The 16,400-nt window shown below is 46.5% G+C and overlaps 1 protein-coding gene across 2 annotated transcripts in view; it reads right to left on the bottom strand.

Moving 5' to 3' along the window:
• ALG11 (ALG11 alpha-1,2-mannosyltransferase) overlaps positions 1 to 16,400 on the bottom strand; it is a 189,508-nt gene that overhangs the window by 76,381 nt on the left and 96,727 nt on the right. For both annotated transcript variants that reach the window (XM_069639130.1, XM_069639131.1), the window contains exon 3: positions 13,509 to 14,434. In XM_069639130.1, the coding sequence (XP_069495231.1) occupies positions 13,509 to 14,434 (926 nt within the window). The remainder of the gene's footprint in view (positions 1 to 13,508; positions 14,435 to 16,400) is intronic.

The following is a 16,400-nucleotide window of genomic DNA, read 5'->3' as shown; positions in this document are numbered from 1 at the left end:
GTTGCTCAGCCCAGACGTGCTCAGGATCTCAAACAGGAACAGCCATTCGACCGAGTCAAAAGCCTTTTCAGCATCGAGGGAAGTGATCACTGCCGGTACCTCCTTGTTTATTTTGTGCGATAAAGCAAACAATCTAAGTTATTCTGGGTCGACCCTCCCGGTATAAAACCCACCTGGTCTGGTAGCACCACAGCCTGCTTTTTGGGGAAGCAAGCGGTTGACCAATATCCTTGCCAGTATTTTGTCATCAGTATTTATTATTAGGGATTATAGGATGAGTCTTTCAACTGGTCCTTGTTGGGTTTCAGAAGGACTGGTATTGGGGCTGTCCAAGTGGATTCTGGGAGAGAGCCCATTTGGATCGCATGATCATAAATTTGCAAAAGATGTGGCTCTACTTCCTCGAAATACTCCTTATAAAACTCTGCGTATAGGCCGTCCATGCCAGGCGCTTTGTTATTGGGCAGGGTTTTTATCACCTGCTTGATCTCCTCAACCGTTATAGGGTTATCAAGATGTATTGCCTGTTCCAGGTCTAGCCAGCCCAGTGCAACCTGTATCCCTAAGATATCCGCATTGGTTTGAGCTGTGTATAAAGTATCGTAATACTCCCGGAAGGCCTCATTGATGCCCTCATTGTGCCTCACCTTATTCCCTGGCTGCGGTCGACTGCCAGGATTTATGCGGGTTCCTTTTCTTTCCAGATGGCCCAAGCAAGAGTTCTGCTTGGGCGGTCCCCTTGCCTGTATGCCCTAGCTTCCGCAGGCCCTGCCACAAACTCTTTAAGCTGCCTATTCATCCCTGGTCTCCCACAAGCGTTGAGAGTGGATTGCCCTAGCTTCTGCAGGCACTGCCAGAACTTGATTTCGGCTATCACTGTGTTGGCATATTCATCCCTGGTCTCCCACAAGTGCTGTGAGGGGATTGCTTCACCAGGCGCCGCATGTTTGATTTCCATAGCTTTAAACATGCCCTAAGAATTTTCAACATCCCGCCCTCCCTTGATATGCAGCTACATCTAATACACACCTTGAAGACTTCCCATTTGTGCTTGCGTTGTCCACGAAGCTGATGTTATGTACGAAATATTGTCTATATCTTCGGCGATTCCTTCTCTGAATACAGGATTTTCCACCGCTCTGCTTTTAAACCTCTGCCTCGGGAGGCTAGGTCTTGGCTGAGGTGCATGAAATGTGAGTGTTACTGGTGAGTGATCGGAGAGTGTTCTGGGGAGGATCTTGCATCCTGTCATGTGGGTCAGTATATCTGGCATCGCTATAATGTAATTTACGCAGGAGGCAGTACTGTGCACACTGGAGAAGTAGGTATATTCTTTCTTGCCCGAGTACCAATGCCACCATGCGTCGACAAGCCCGGGATACGTTGCTATCTCCTGCCACCTGGTCGCCAACCATAGGGGTGTCTTTGCGTGGTGGTGGACCCATCGAGATCAAGCGTGAGCTCCATATTGAAGTGACCCATCCCCCCATAATATTTCATACCCTTCAAATTTATGGATATAACTAGCACACTTCTGGAAAAATGCAGGGTTATCCATATTTGGGGCATAGATGTTAAACACTACCACTTGCAGGCCAAGCATCTCACATGCTAGAATGAGATAACGGCCCTCACCATCCTGCAATTGCTCATGAAGCTTATATTGCAGTGAGGAGTGGGCCCCGTACCTGTGTATCACCCGCTCTTACACCACTGGTAATCTATCTCCTCGCCCAAGGTGCATTTCCTGCAGTAATAACAGTACCTAATACTCCGCTGTGCATCTTATCAGCCAACCTTTCTTACTATTTTTCCAACCCTCGTATGTTCCATGACACCACAGTGATGCTATCATGCATGCCCCAGTGGCATTATATCTGAAGACTGGGCAACCCCGCCTTCTCCGCATTCCCCCAGCGGTGCTCCCGTGCTGCATTTATACTCCCTTAGTCAGAGTGTGGGTCATGTGTGCCTGACTCCATTCTGAAAAATGTGTAATGTGCTTGAACTTGTAACACTTAGGGCCTCATTACACGGATGGCGGTAAGGATTTACCGGTACCGGTAAAATACCGGTACCGGTAAATCCTTACCGCCTTACTACGAGGTCCCTTTGTGGGTTGGGGGATTTAACGCCTGCTTTTTGCAGGCGTTGAAAACCAACCCGCAAAGGGACCCAGGGAGCTAATTACGGTACCGCAAATTGCGGTACCGTAATTAGCGCCTTCCCCATTCCCATTGAGCCCTATGGGGCAAAAATGGGAATGGGGAAGGGCAATGGTGGAAGGGGGAATTACCGTCCCGCCAACCTTGGAATGGGGCGGTAATACCCCTTTCCGCCAAGGCGGTGCCGGTATTTTACCGGCATGAACCATGGCGCTAATAGCACCATGGTTCTCCGCCATCCGTGTAATGAGGCCCTTAATCTTTCCCTCCTCCTCCCACGCCAGAAACTGACACTTACTAGCTAAAACTCCCCCCATTTCCTTATAATCTTGAACAGTTCGAATATGCAGTTACTGCACTGGGCGACCAGGTGCCGTCACAGCTGCTCTGCTTACTGCTGCCAAACTTATGCTTGCGTGCCTCCCGGCTCAGCGTTCCATACTGAAGCTCTTTTAGATTAGTGCGTTTGATGTGGGAAGGAATCTGACATTGCTGCTGACCGAGTAGCATCTCAATGCTTAGTCCTGCACTTCAGCGTGGAGGTGAAGCATTTTTCCGGGCTGAGGCTGCGATTTCTTTGGCGTATTTCATTGCTGCTCCTGGACCTGTAAAAAAATATGGCTTTACCATCCTGTGAGATTCTCAGTTTTGCCAGATACAGCAAGTATTTCACTCCATGATTGCAGTGGATGTTTTTGGCCTCTTGGAACGTTCTCTGTTGGTCTTGCACTTGCGGGCTGAAGCGTGTAAAGATCTTAATCACTGCTCATCCGTATTTTAGTTCACCCTTCTCTCTGGCAGCTTTCAGTAGGGCGTCTGTCTCGATAGTTAAATATGCTTGCAATGATTGGTCTCTCTGGAGCCCCCGGAGGCGGCTTTGGGGCAAGCGATCTGTGAGCCAAGTAGTGCTGCAAGACCAGTGTATTGCCCAGCACCTCCAACAGTAAGCGCTCTATGAAGGTTTCCATTTTCGCTATGGACGTGGACTCGGGGAGCCCTATATTGCATAGGTTATTGCAACGCGATCACCCTTCGAACTCATTGTTCTTTACCATCAACCTCCTCATGCTCTGCTAGAGTTGCGTAACTTCACTCTGCAGCTTTGAGATGTGGTCCTCACCCGTACTGATCCGTTGTTCTGCTTCAAACATTCTACTGCACAGCTTCTCCATCTGCACCACTGAAGCATCCACCTTGCAGGTCAGACCATCTATCTTCTCACTGAGCTTGTGGGTGTGGTCTTTCACAGCTATACCAGGTCCGATTTAGTGCTGAAATGCCCACTGCCATTGCTCCTGCTGGGTGCTCCAATTCAGGCTCTGCTGAGATCCAGTTTTTGTGTTGTGATCTGATTTTGCTTGTTCCTTGGGGTTTACCATTTCTTTACACAACTGTGACCCCCACGCCCCACTTGAGTTATTCTCCTTGCCTTTCCTGTCAGCACTCCTTTCATGGGCTGCCACTACCCACAGCTATTTCATACACCACTGGGTAGCACTCCGGAGACTCTCTTCAATGCCTGAGATATGGCGTCAGGCCTACCTCATTCCTGCCACATTCCGTGTGTGGCATCAATGTCTTCCACTAATGTCACTCCGTGCCCTTCAGTTGTATTGCCCATGACACTGCCGTGTAGTCCCACGTATTGCCTTCACTCCGGTGATCCTGTCCCAGGGGGAGGGCCGCGGGCACCCCTCTCAAACTACCCATCCCAAATGGAGTGTAGTTGTGGACTGCTGCGATGGCCGGTGTCTGGGGCTGCAAGCAAGAGCCCGTTGACGCTGCTCCAGCACTCACAGTTCAACATGGACATCTCCGGCAACGGCCCAGATATCCGCTCCTGGCCTGACTTACAGGAGGGCCATTTCTTTGCCCAAGGAGCCGCCCCGCTGCAGCAATGTTTCAGCTTTATTAAACATTTGGAGCAGGATCCCTGTCCTCCAAGATTCACGGCAGGTGTGCCCGCCTCCATGCCACAATGGGCACTGGCTCTGCAGCACAGCGTAGTCTGGTTGGTTGCGTGGCAGCCAGTGGTCCGATTATCTCCTCTGTGGGCGCCATGTCTTCTTGTTTCAGCAGTGTCCAGCTGCTCGCTACATACGCTCCCACCCGCTGGGTGGGTTCCGTACACTACTCTTGCAGGCTTAACACCGTTCCCATCCTCAGAGCAGGCATCAGCTGCACCGCCCAACAGTGCACTGCATTTGCCTCTCCCAGGGCTCTTGGTGGCGATTTGGTCCCTGGACAGCAGATCCCTGCACAGATGCAACTTCTAGCATTCACCAGGGACTGTTTGTTGGGGGTGTTCTGATCAGGATATTCATCTTGGATGCGGGAGCTTTTTCAAGATGCTGCCATCTTGATGTGCATGCACATTCAGCAGCGCACTAACTGCTTATCCAATCTGAATTTCAATCCTTGAGAATACCTAACAAAACAAAACGCAACTGCTGCAATATTGATAGGCAAACCTCACAGTAGGATTGTACCCGGCTAAAAATTCACCAGTCTTATTGTAAAGAGATAATTACTTATGCCTCTCCTGAATCGAACACCTACTACCCTCACCAAATACCCCAGCTTCATATTATGATTTAAGTTCTAGAATATATTTTCAAAAAAGCTTGTCACTGGTATGGCACTCAGTCAGCTCCTAACCCAGTTTAGTATTCTTGCACTTATCTCGGGCTTGCGTAGCTAATTGGAGTCTTTCGTTTATACAATACTATCAAAGCATTTATAGAAACCCAAATAAAACCACTTACATTTCTTCTCGATTGACATAACTCATGATCACCCAGCCAAACAATGCAAACAGATGTTTCAAACATGACCACCCTGCATTTTCCCACAACCCTATCTGAATAAGCAATTCCATTGATTTTCTTACCCTGTAGGTCTGACAAGTCTAAAGTCACCAGAGATGTCCTTGTTCATGGTCCTTAGAAATATTTGTGGTAAGCTGTCTGGCATGTGAACAAGTAGGGAGTAAAGATTGATCATTTACAAAATAGTTGATATGGCTGTGGGGTGGTAAGTTTTGAGAAAGAAGGTCAGAGATGGCAACAAACAGCTGTGTGAATTAACCTTTATGGGGATGCACAAGAGGATGAGATAAAGATGGGCTAAAATTCTCATTAAATATAGTGAAGTGCAATGGCCGCCTAGATAACTGCTCTGCTCCGAACGGATTTAAATGATAATTAGCAGTACTCGGAAGGTGGAGAGTTGTCCGACCACCGAACAGCTGGTTGTGTCGAGCCTCAAGACTACGGGAAAGTGAGACAGTGCCTGGGCGGCCGTTAAAGGAAGGGCCCTAGGCTGAGTCGGAACCTCTAGTGGGAAACCCTTATGTAACGGCAGGAAAGAGCACGTAGCAGTGTGCTTCGGAGTCCCCAGTCGGTCTGCATGGTGAGGGTGTGACAGAGGAAAACAAGAATGAACACAGTGAGCTCTGTCCCTGGAGAGGAATTTGCTCAATAAAGGGAAGACTAGACAAAAAGACGTCCTGTGCCGGTGAGATCCAAGGGGAGTCCCCATTAGAGAAGAGTGACCTTGGTGCAGGCAACACCAGCAGTGTTTGACTTCGAGGATTTAGGAGTCGGTACAGGGCTCGCAAGCAGGCGAGGAATTGAAGTAAATAGCCCACGACGGCGAGTTTAACAGAGCAGTCGTTAAAGGGAAGGGCAGGAAGAGCTGGTGAGGTCTGCAGCCAGACCGGACATATTGGGTACTGCAGTGGTCCCACAGAAGGGAAATATTGCACCGGAGTAGGCAGCCAGAGAGGTGAAGGTGACAGCTGGCCGGTTGAACCGGGCGCACTCTGCGGGCGCTAAAGGAAGGCAGATTGTGTGGTATGACTGCCTTCTAATATTGGTAGACATTTCACTGTTCATAGGCACTGAAAAAGGAAGCAGTAGTGTAAAGTGAGCCATCATCAAACACCATATACAATTTAAAATGAATCATAATACAAAAACCTTTTGCCCGTACAAAATTACTATACCATACACATACTTCCACATACCAATTCATAATGCTAGTAAAACTTGAGCTTGTCCCTTTAAAATCCCCATTTTACTGTACATAGCATTTTTTTAAATAAGAAAGCAAAGCCCATGCGATGAAAACAGATTCCGCTGACAGAAGCAACAGTAAGGCAGGTCTATAACAGCGTATATCAGTTTGCTTCAAAATCTGCAGAATTGTACGTTTTCTTATTTCTCCATAACCGGGACAAAAAAGTAAAACATATTTCTTCTCTTGGAGCCCCACACACTGGACAACTGGGGTTGTTAGAATAACCAGGCCAATTTCGGTATTCGCCCTCAACCGAAGTCAGCAGTCGAATCTCTCCCTCATGATAAGCCAACTCTGTTGCTTTTTTGTGGCCCAAACGAGATACGGCTAATCAACCTATGTTGAGCGTCCGGATTTGTAACCAGTTCTGTGCCTGCCTGCCTGCCTATCTGCAATCCCCTGACACACAGCCTCCTTATACCTTTGCTGCTGTACGGAGGATAGCACAGCCGCAAGTGGAAACCGGGCCAGAGAATCACTCCAGCTCAGTTAGTTCTTTACGTACTCTAGCCATGGAATCCTTTGCCAGGATTCCCTGGCCAATGTATTTCTTACAATAAAGTGGCAAAGGGTTGCAAGATTATTTGCCCACATCTCAACCAAAGGTAGCACGGGGCCGCAGCCCAATCATCTTCCCAATAGCCAATCCCCAGTTCCCTATGGACCGCTGAACAAGAGGTTGATCCAGGAAGTCCAAGTATCTTTTTCAGGAAGCCATTTTCCTTTCCCTGTAATTCGCCAGACTTCGAATAACCCCACAGGGCTGCTCCATAAAGGGTGGCTGCCTTAATTTAAGTGCTGTAAACTTTAAGGACCGATTGCAGATGCGGACCATGCAACTTGACCGAAAACGAGATAATCCTGCCAAATATTGGCTCATTTTCGATGATTGTTTTTGCACATTGGCATTACCCGTCATAACCTCCGAAAACCTGACCCCCATGTAATCGAATTCTGCCACCCTTCCCCCTTTACAAATTATAGGTCGCATCTTGCCTGTTTTCTACCGGTGCACCCCATTACTGCTGATTTGGCATTGTTGATCTTAAGCCCAGTCATGAAGATGGCCTAAGTATCAACCAGTGCCTGCAAGACCCTGGGGATTCTGGCCATGAGGACTGTGTCATCCGCAGAGGCCAACACCAGGAATCCCCTACCCCCCCAGTCTCAAAAAATCCACCCCTGTTGCCACCGGGGCCTCCCACAGTCCATTTATATGTAAAGTAAAGCAGATCGGGGCAAGCACGCACCCCTGCCGCACCCCCAAACCAACCTTAAAACATTCGGAGCACCGTACCCCAGGGTCCAATACGGATACTGGCCCCACTGTCCGTGTGGCTCTCTTGTAGCACCACCAATATTGCCTCTGGACACGCCATGGACAACTTAGCTCCATCTACTTTATCAAAGGCCGTGCTTAAGTCCATAAAAGCAAGGTAGGTCACCTCTGCCCGGCACAATACAAAATTCAAGACCAAAAGATATAGATTCAAAGCCTGTTCCATGGTGCTCAGTCCTGGACGGAAACCGAATTGGATATCCGCCAGGACTGCGTCCTCTGCAAGCCAAGCCTCAATATAACCTAAAAGGACCTGACCAAACATTTTAAAGGCAGTGTCTAAAAGAGATATGGGGCGCCAGGACCGGGGAGATGTTACATCTCCCTTTTTGCAGATTGGGAAAATAATTGCGGATTTCCAGGAGGGTGGATATAGACCTGTGCCTAAACACGGATTAAACGAAAGAGTCAAAACTGGTCCCCATAAATTGATCTGCTCCAAAAACAGATCTGCCGGTTTTGCATTGGGTCCAAGAGCTCTGTTTAGAACCACCACTCTCGCTCCCTACCGGTTTGCCACTAGTGGCAAACCGTGACCTGAAATGTGAGACCCAATCATCTGCCGCCACACAGGTGCCCTTATTGCACTCCCTTCCATTACAAACCGGCCCTCCTTTGACAAATTCCCAAAAGCCCTCGGCATCATTAGTCCTACTGGCATCTAGGAACTCCTCCCACCCCTGTTCTTCCAACTCTGTTTTTCTACGTTCTAGCACCCTCCGATATTGAACTATTGCCTAGACAATATTACCTCTGGCAGACGAGGGTGATTTCAGGGCATCTAAAAGCACCCGTTTGGCCGACCTACATGTCCGATTAAATCAGCTCCCCCTCCCAGGGTTCTCCTTATGTTTGTCCTCCACCAGAAAACTAGAACCACCACCCCCTCCGATTTGGCCTAATTGATCCAAAATTCCACGTATTTCCGTGGACAGTCTGGCCACAATGTTTCTATGGAGGCCTGAAGCTTGTATTTTCCCCCCACTTAATCTGCCTCTGTGAAACCTCTTCAGTTTATACTCGGCAGTGTACACTATTTATTTGACCACTCTTTCCAAACAGTCCCTTGAAAGTTAGAACCAAGGGGTTATGGTCACTACTTCCCCAAGTAACTACCTCAAAACACACTATTTTTTCCCACAAATTTAGTGAGAGGCAAAAATAGTCTATGGTTGAGGAGACCAGGTGGTTATGAAACATACGTTTCCCTGGAATGTCCAGCTCAAAATGGCCACTCAATGACCTCATGCCTCCTTCCATTAGCCAGGCACTTAATTAGAGTCCCCTAGCACAGACCCTGGGATCCTCCATCGTAGGTTCTCGGACCTGTAGGGATACATCCTCCAGTACTTCATATACATCATTTCGGATTCCACATCCCAATCTAAGATTGAAATCTCCCCCCAGATGATCCTCCTGTTGGCACACCCCCTACCAGCTTGTATGTATCCAGAAACTCCTTTAACTTCGCCCAACGGTCCCCCCCACCTTATGGGCATTATTATACAAATTTTGAATGTCAAATTTAGCACTACCCGGCAGGTTTAGCCTGTAGGGAATCCAGCTGGGTCTCCCGTACATCGACTCTGCATTTTAGTGAGGCCTTGACCAGGGTAACTAGACCCCCATAAGACCTCCCCCTCCAATTTCTTTTGGCGGGTATAAAAATTCTACATCGTCAGTCTGCTCCAATTTATCCTGTATGCCTGTTAGATTCCAGGATATAAACTTTACATGGCGATCTGCCTCCTCCTGATCTAAGATTCTAGTCCCCATGCCCTGCCCACTACCAACCTGAGGCCCTAGAACCACCACCATATTCTTTGACTTCGGTCCTCTCAGTCAATACTGGTCATCTAAAGATGGTAAGGGGTCAAATCTATTTTGCAACAACACATCCCCAGGAGGTTCACCCCTACCTGGCCCAAAGTCTCCACTCCTGCCCACCTTAGTCCATGTGAATACCTGTGGTTCATTGCCTGTGCTTGGAGCTCCACTTTCACCTGAACCAGTTCCCCCATTAGGCCACCTCTCCATAGATTCCAGAGTTGGTCCCGCCTGCAACCCTGAAGGCGGGTAGAAATAGTCCAGCCCAGCCATCCTACACTCCAACCTAGAGCCATTTGCTCTTAACCCTCTCATTAGGTTAGAGGTTACCATATGCCTAACTACTAGTGGGTTGGTGAAGGAGACCACAATGCAGTCCCCTTCCACATGTGTTCTTGTGGAGCCCATCCATCCCACTCTTCTAGCCATTATTACTAGATTTGGGTCAATGCTAGGGCCCATTAGATTGGTGTTGATCCAATCAGTGGCCTTATTCATCAGGGATTTAGAGGTTTCCAGAACTCTTTTTGGCAGACCCCTTACTCCCATTATTATCCCCACTAATGGAGCCGCTGCCAGGGGAAGACTTAGCACACTATTTTCTCCACTAACCCGCTCTACCATGGGGGCATTAACCACTGCCCCCTGCAAGGGGTTAGATCTCCCAATATCCCTTGTCCTAGATGGTTTCTCCCCATTACCTGCACAATCCCCCTCATCAATTATAATTACTCCTCGAAGTCCATACCCACCCCATCACCCTTAACCTCCTTATTAGGGACAACCACCGATGATCAAGGCCTTACAGAGGCATATACAAACTTCTATAGCGGACCTCAGGGGAAGAGTAGAGACTATAGAAGTGCAGACTTAGTTAAACACAAATAGATGCCAGGCTGACCTAACTCAAATCTAGAGAAGAGGTGCTTCTCAAGGTGGATGATTTGGAAAATCGTGAATGTAGAAATAACATCAGGGTGCTTGGTGTAAAAGAAAGATGGGGAAATCGCTCGAGGAGGTGGCGAGGAAGGTGCAAGAAGTTATTAACCTCTGTTCGAGGCTGAAGGTGGGAATGTTGTTCAGCTTGAATGGGCACATAAAGGAGGTAAAGCTCTATTGGCAGAGTGACTTCGGGCACAGAGGCGGGAGAGGTGGGCCGAGAAAGTAAGGGATACTACATGGTGGGTGTTTGATACCGCTGTAGGTGTTGCTGAATGCTTTGCTAAATTTTATAAGGATTTGTTTGCCAAGGAAGATATAGATGGGAAAGCAGACCGATACTTGAAGACATTGAGGTGAAGGAGTTGTTTAAGGAGGAGCTTAATAGCCTGGATGCTCTGATCACTGCTGAGGAGGTACAGAAGGCAACTGACAGAATGCCAAGGGGGAAGGCACCAGGGGAGGATGGGTGCTTAATCGGGTTTTGTAAAAGGTTTTCAGGGGCTTTGCGCTCCCACATCTTGTTAGGCTTTTTAACATCTTAGAGATGGGCATGGTGCCACCTTTCAGTAGAGCATTGATATCAGTCATACCAAAACAGAGTTCAGGAGGACTACAGCTTTGCGTCTTGAATAACTGGGTCCCCAGCTGATTTGCTAGAATCAGGTAGGTTTCATAAATGGGCGTCAGGGAGCAGACACGCTGAGTAAGACTCTAAACCTCATGGAATTGACATGGGAAGGTGGAGATGATCCGGTATTGCTTGCCCTAGTTGCTAAAAATGCATTTGACAGGGTTGAATTATTATTTGTTTTAATGCATCCCACTGGAAAATGCGTTTTTGGATTAAGATCAGGAAAGTGATACAGGCTATATTCACTGATCCAACTGGGCAAGTAGTTGTAAATGGGAACAGCTCCATTTTTTTTCCATTTGAGTTGGTGACTAGGCAGGGTTGCCCCTTGTTGCGTTACTGTTTGCCCCCAACTATTGAACCGCTGGCGATTAAGATTTGTGGTGATCAAGGGGTGAAAGGCATGATAGTCAGGACAGGAAATACAAGAGAGGAATGTTTGCGAATGACATTCTCTTACATTTATGCAACCCGAAAACATGGATTCCTACGGTGCGTCAAGTCATCGCGGACTATATCGCAGGCTTTAAAGTGAACTCAAATAAACCGATCATCATCCCATATTGGTGTTCTTGTGTCTACAGTTGAAAGGTGTGTTACTGGAAAAAACGTGGAAAGTAGTTATACAGAGGGATTTGTCGGATTCTGAGTGTATTCTTAGTAATAGCACTACGACAGAGGGTTGGATCTCTGCTATATATAGATCTTTAATGATAGTGATGGGTGGTGGAGCAGAGTCCTATAGCGGAAGATGGGGACGGGATCTAGAATTAGAGTTGGATGACCAGAAATGGGGGACTTTATGTGGTAATGTGCTTAATACTTTTATCGCATGTCAATATAAACTGCATGGGTTGAAGCTGTTCTATAGATGGCAGTATGACCCAGTACACCCCTCGAAAATGTACCCGGAGTAGACCAGAGGTGTTGGCGAGGGTGTGGAGAGAAGGCCACATACTGGCATATGTGGAGGATACTGTGTTTTTGAAAAAAAGTGTTATGTTGGATTAAGCACTTTGATGGGACCCGCTGTTGCTACTGTTTGGAGTAGAGATGTTAGAAGGAAAATGGAGATGTCTTCCGCACATGGCCCATATCTCCCTCCTGGCGGCTAGGGCCTGCATAGTCATTGGTTGGAAAAACAAGCCCTTCCGGGAGAGACAATGTGGTGCTGAAGGCTAGAGAAATATATGAAATGGAAAACATCACAGGTGCCCTGCATCATATACAGCCATCCAGGGAAATGAAATGGGTGGCTTTTTGCTGAAATATGGTACAAGTTGAATGGATGGAGTTAGTCGGATTGAATACTCAGTTTTAGTAGACCCTAAGACTTCTGAGAGAGGTCTAGTGAGTACTGCAGAATACTTCAAAGAGAAGAGTTCAAGATTGTTCGGAGCAGCCATGGCATGGAAGTCCACATGCATAATTGCTGAAATGCACGTTCCACTGTTGCCAAGGGAGGGAGATGGAACATAGGGCAGGGTAGAGGTTGGGCAGGTGGGACATTATGCAAAGCATTTATGATAAGCCATGTGAGATGTAGATTGTTTTTTAAGGTACTACAATAAAAATAAATATAGCGAGAATGATTGGCTTCAGGAATGTAAGGCGATTATTAACCATTTTCTGTCAATAACTGATGACTCGGCTTGTGTAATTGCATGGATTTATCTCAATGAAGTAGTGACAAATGGCATTTACTTTTCATGGTTTCATTTTACATAGGCTTCTCATTCACAGAATTAATATTCTGGAGTTTGACCTGGGGTACAACATATAGAGATGCCTGAGCAAATACAGCACTCCATTTTCAGGTTTGCCTCTGTAGACCCGAAGCCTATCATGCCTCCAACATTACACAGTGTATTAATAAAAAAGTCTTCAAACGTGCCTTGGCAACACAACACAATTATCACAACACTTCACGACATCTCCACCTCCTCCCTTTTGCAGAACTATGATCCACCCAACAGGACTGAAGCAACCATGCCATCACAAAACATTCTTCTCCCAACCCTCCTTCCCTGCGTTTGTATTGCCTGCATTTACCGCTTTCCCCATCACTCATCTTCCCCTTGTTAATGTTCTTTTCACCAGCAGACGAAGGCCTAGCTGACACTGGTCGGGGCACACAATACCACCCCAAGCACAAGTTCAGGTGCTCTGAAACTACCATGGTGGCGATTTAGCCCAGTGTAACGCATGATAAAATAATGTAACATATAGACTGATGCAATGATCTTAGGGACTGGCTGCTGATTGAGATGGAAATATTTTGCAACTACGGCTTATGGCAGGTTTATCTTTCTTATGCCAAATGTTGCTGTGCCAAACTACGGAGCCTGATCACAAGGAAGGTTTTCCATTCGAGAGTCTGATCTGTATTGTGTTCAAGAATGTTAAATGATGCAATAACTATTGACAAATTGGTAAGTTCTGTGGATCACATTCAGCCACGTACAAGCAAAAAGTATATGCAATTTAGAAATGAGGTGCGAAAAAAAGATAAAGGTTCTCTTACCGATCCCAAAGTGCTCATTCCACATTGTGTGAAGACCAATAGTTGCTTCAGCGAGATGCTTCTTCAACTCCTCAAATGGAATGTTAACTTTGAACTCCACAGGACTCCCTAGTTCATCACAAAGCTTTCGGAGTTTGGCAACCCGTTTTTCATCCTCTTCATCTCGGCAGCCACCAATTAATATGAGCTTCAGCTTCTGCGTGACAGACTTTCGCTTCAACAAGGTGCTGAAGGCTCTGATTTGCAAGGGATGGTCCTTTTCTGGTCTGAACTGTCCAACGGAAACAATGGAATGCTCAGACCGTCTATGTTCTTCAGCTAGATCAATATCTAGGAATGTCTGAACATCACAAGGGGGATACACTATGCTGGTGCGGTCCCCAGAATTCCACAGGAACAGTATATGATTTAGAGTCCACGTAGAATTGACCATGATTACATCACTGGCAGATCCTACTAATCCGTACACATAAGCAAACATGTAATAATAGATTAGTTTAAACCGGCTCAGAACAGGATTGCTGGAAATAAAAGACGCATTGTTGAATCTGGCACTCTGGTTGCGCACCACAGACAGCATGTCCATACTGATGGTAGGGTAGTGAACGTAACACCCTATGCGGCAGCCTCCTAAATACTTAAATAGAGGGAGCGTGAAAGCATAACCCATTGAGTCAATGAATACATCAGGAACACACTTTGTAAGTGCTTCCCATCCCAGGAAAATTGAGCCAAGGCTCTGTCCCAGCAAGGTAAAATGAGGGTAAAGGCGGGCTTCCACAAGATAGCGTTTTTCCAAGAAAACAAACTTTACAGGCTGAGATAACTTGATGTTAAATCTTCTAAATGCACCATTAAGAATTTGATCTCCAGTGACATCCTTATCTCCAGTATAGACAACGTAGGTTATGTTTACATCTTTATATCTGAAAGTAATAAGAGAAACAGTCACAGCCAAACTTCTACTGAGTCGCCAGCATTTACAAAAACGTTGGTACCATCAACACTAGAAGGCACATCATAGCAATACCTACAGTTGTTGACATTTACGTTATGCATAAATCGGAAGCTCAAGCAGAGTTGTTTTTGTCAGTGGGTAACTGGGGTTCTACTGTGAAATGTGTATTCAGATAGTGATGCTTTTTATTAGACAACTATTATATTTAGTTTGGTTCCAATTCACAGACAGATCCAAGTACGCCTGAAACAGAAAAAACAAGCATATTTTGTCAGCCTTCATCTTTGTAATATGCAATTACAAAAATAGAGATTCATGGCAAAAAAACCATGCCTAGTTTACAAACTATACGACAATGCACAAGATTATTTAGCAAGGACAGGTTTAATGTCTGTAGTACATAACTCATTTCAATCTCAGATATATGAGCCCAGAGGTAAAAGTGTGAGACTTTGTTTCTTAACCAATCCACTGCCACAGCCAATACAAGATGGTTTTGAGGTTTAACAATGAGCTGGTCACTGATGTAGGAAGGAGAGGAATTTGTTTACTTGCCAAATAAGAGGCTAATGATGAAATGTTGGCTATAGCAAACCACTGTTGCAAGAGTGTGTTTAGCACAATTCAGCTCCCCCATGCCACCCCGGCATGTAAAGCTACACAAGGAAAGCAGGTGGAACCCAACTCAACCCACTCCCGCAATATTTTTGCTTTGAAAGGATACTTAGGATGGCTAAAGAGTGCTGCAAGCAGTGGAATAATGGTATCGTGCTGCTGGTGCCTCTCATGTACATTATTAAGTGTCTCAATAAATGATTTCCTCACAGGTATATCAAGCATTAAGAAAAGAGGAGTGCATGAAGGATACACGATGAGCAGGTGACTAATTGGCTCAAAATAAGGTGGGGGGACAGACTTCCTCCTTAATTGCCTTTATCATCAGATATTAATAATTAGGTTCTGTTAAAAAGACTTAAAAGCGCCAGCGGTGGCTGAAAGGGCTGCCATCAATTTGCAATTGGGCACCGCTGGCTGTTCTTTCGCTCCGATCCATGGAATAAATGGTTGATGTGAGGCGTTTCCCAATCCTGAGATTGGAAAAGCATAGATGCGACTGAGGTGCGTCCCTGGAAATGGCACCGCTTGATCCGAACCAAGCAACGGCAATCAGACTGGGGCGCAAAGACACTTACACTATAGGGAAGGTGCTGCACAGTGAGTGAAACACACAAGAGCCACAGCAAGGGCAGAGGTCTCCGATAAGGCAGATCCCTTGATCTGAGTCACTTGATGCTATGTTGTAGCAGTCAGATGTCAGCGCAAAATCTGATGATTCCTAGAAATGAGAATCTTTTGGTTCGGGAGATCAGAGGCAACAATGCACAGTAGAGGAGGGCGGCCTGGGTGCACCCTCAAGCCCAGACTGGCTGCTATCCACTGGTGAAAACAAGAGGGCCCTTTGTGAAATGATTTGGACTCCCAGTGCGATACGAGGGTAATCCTCTGTAAAGTGAAGAGCTGGAGACTGTTTGCATGGTGGAACAGAGAGTGGACTTCTAGCTGAGGTTCTCTGAAGCTGGTTAAGTTGGGAAACGATCTAAGGAAGGAGAGGGAATATGTTCTCTCTCCTTCCTTAGTGTGCCCACCAGTGGAGGGAGGAGGGAGCCGATCGCGGAACCCCTCCGATTGGCTGAAGGCACATACATAGAGAACTGGTCCCCTGTCTTACTGAACGGGAGAAGCTGGACACTAGAAGACCATCAATGGCCCCGAGAACATACATTGTTTTTTAATTTTATTTTATACAGTTTGTTACAAACCTTTAAAATAGCAACATTTACAGTTTATACATTATCACCACAATTAAATTAAATGAAAATTAAACTGATAAGGAATAACACTCGAAGTGGCAATAAATTGTCTATCTATTCTAA

The sequence above is a fragment of the Ambystoma mexicanum genome, chromosome 7q (assembly GCF_040938575.1).
Source record: "Ambystoma mexicanum isolate Mex_15411 chromosome 7q, UKY_AmexF1_1, whole genome shotgun sequence".
Taxonomy (NCBI): Eukaryota; Metazoa; Chordata; class Amphibia; order Caudata; family Ambystomatidae; genus Ambystoma; species Ambystoma mexicanum.
Note: the sequence above shows the minus strand (reverse complement) of the source record. Positions and strands in the feature narration are given on the sequence as shown.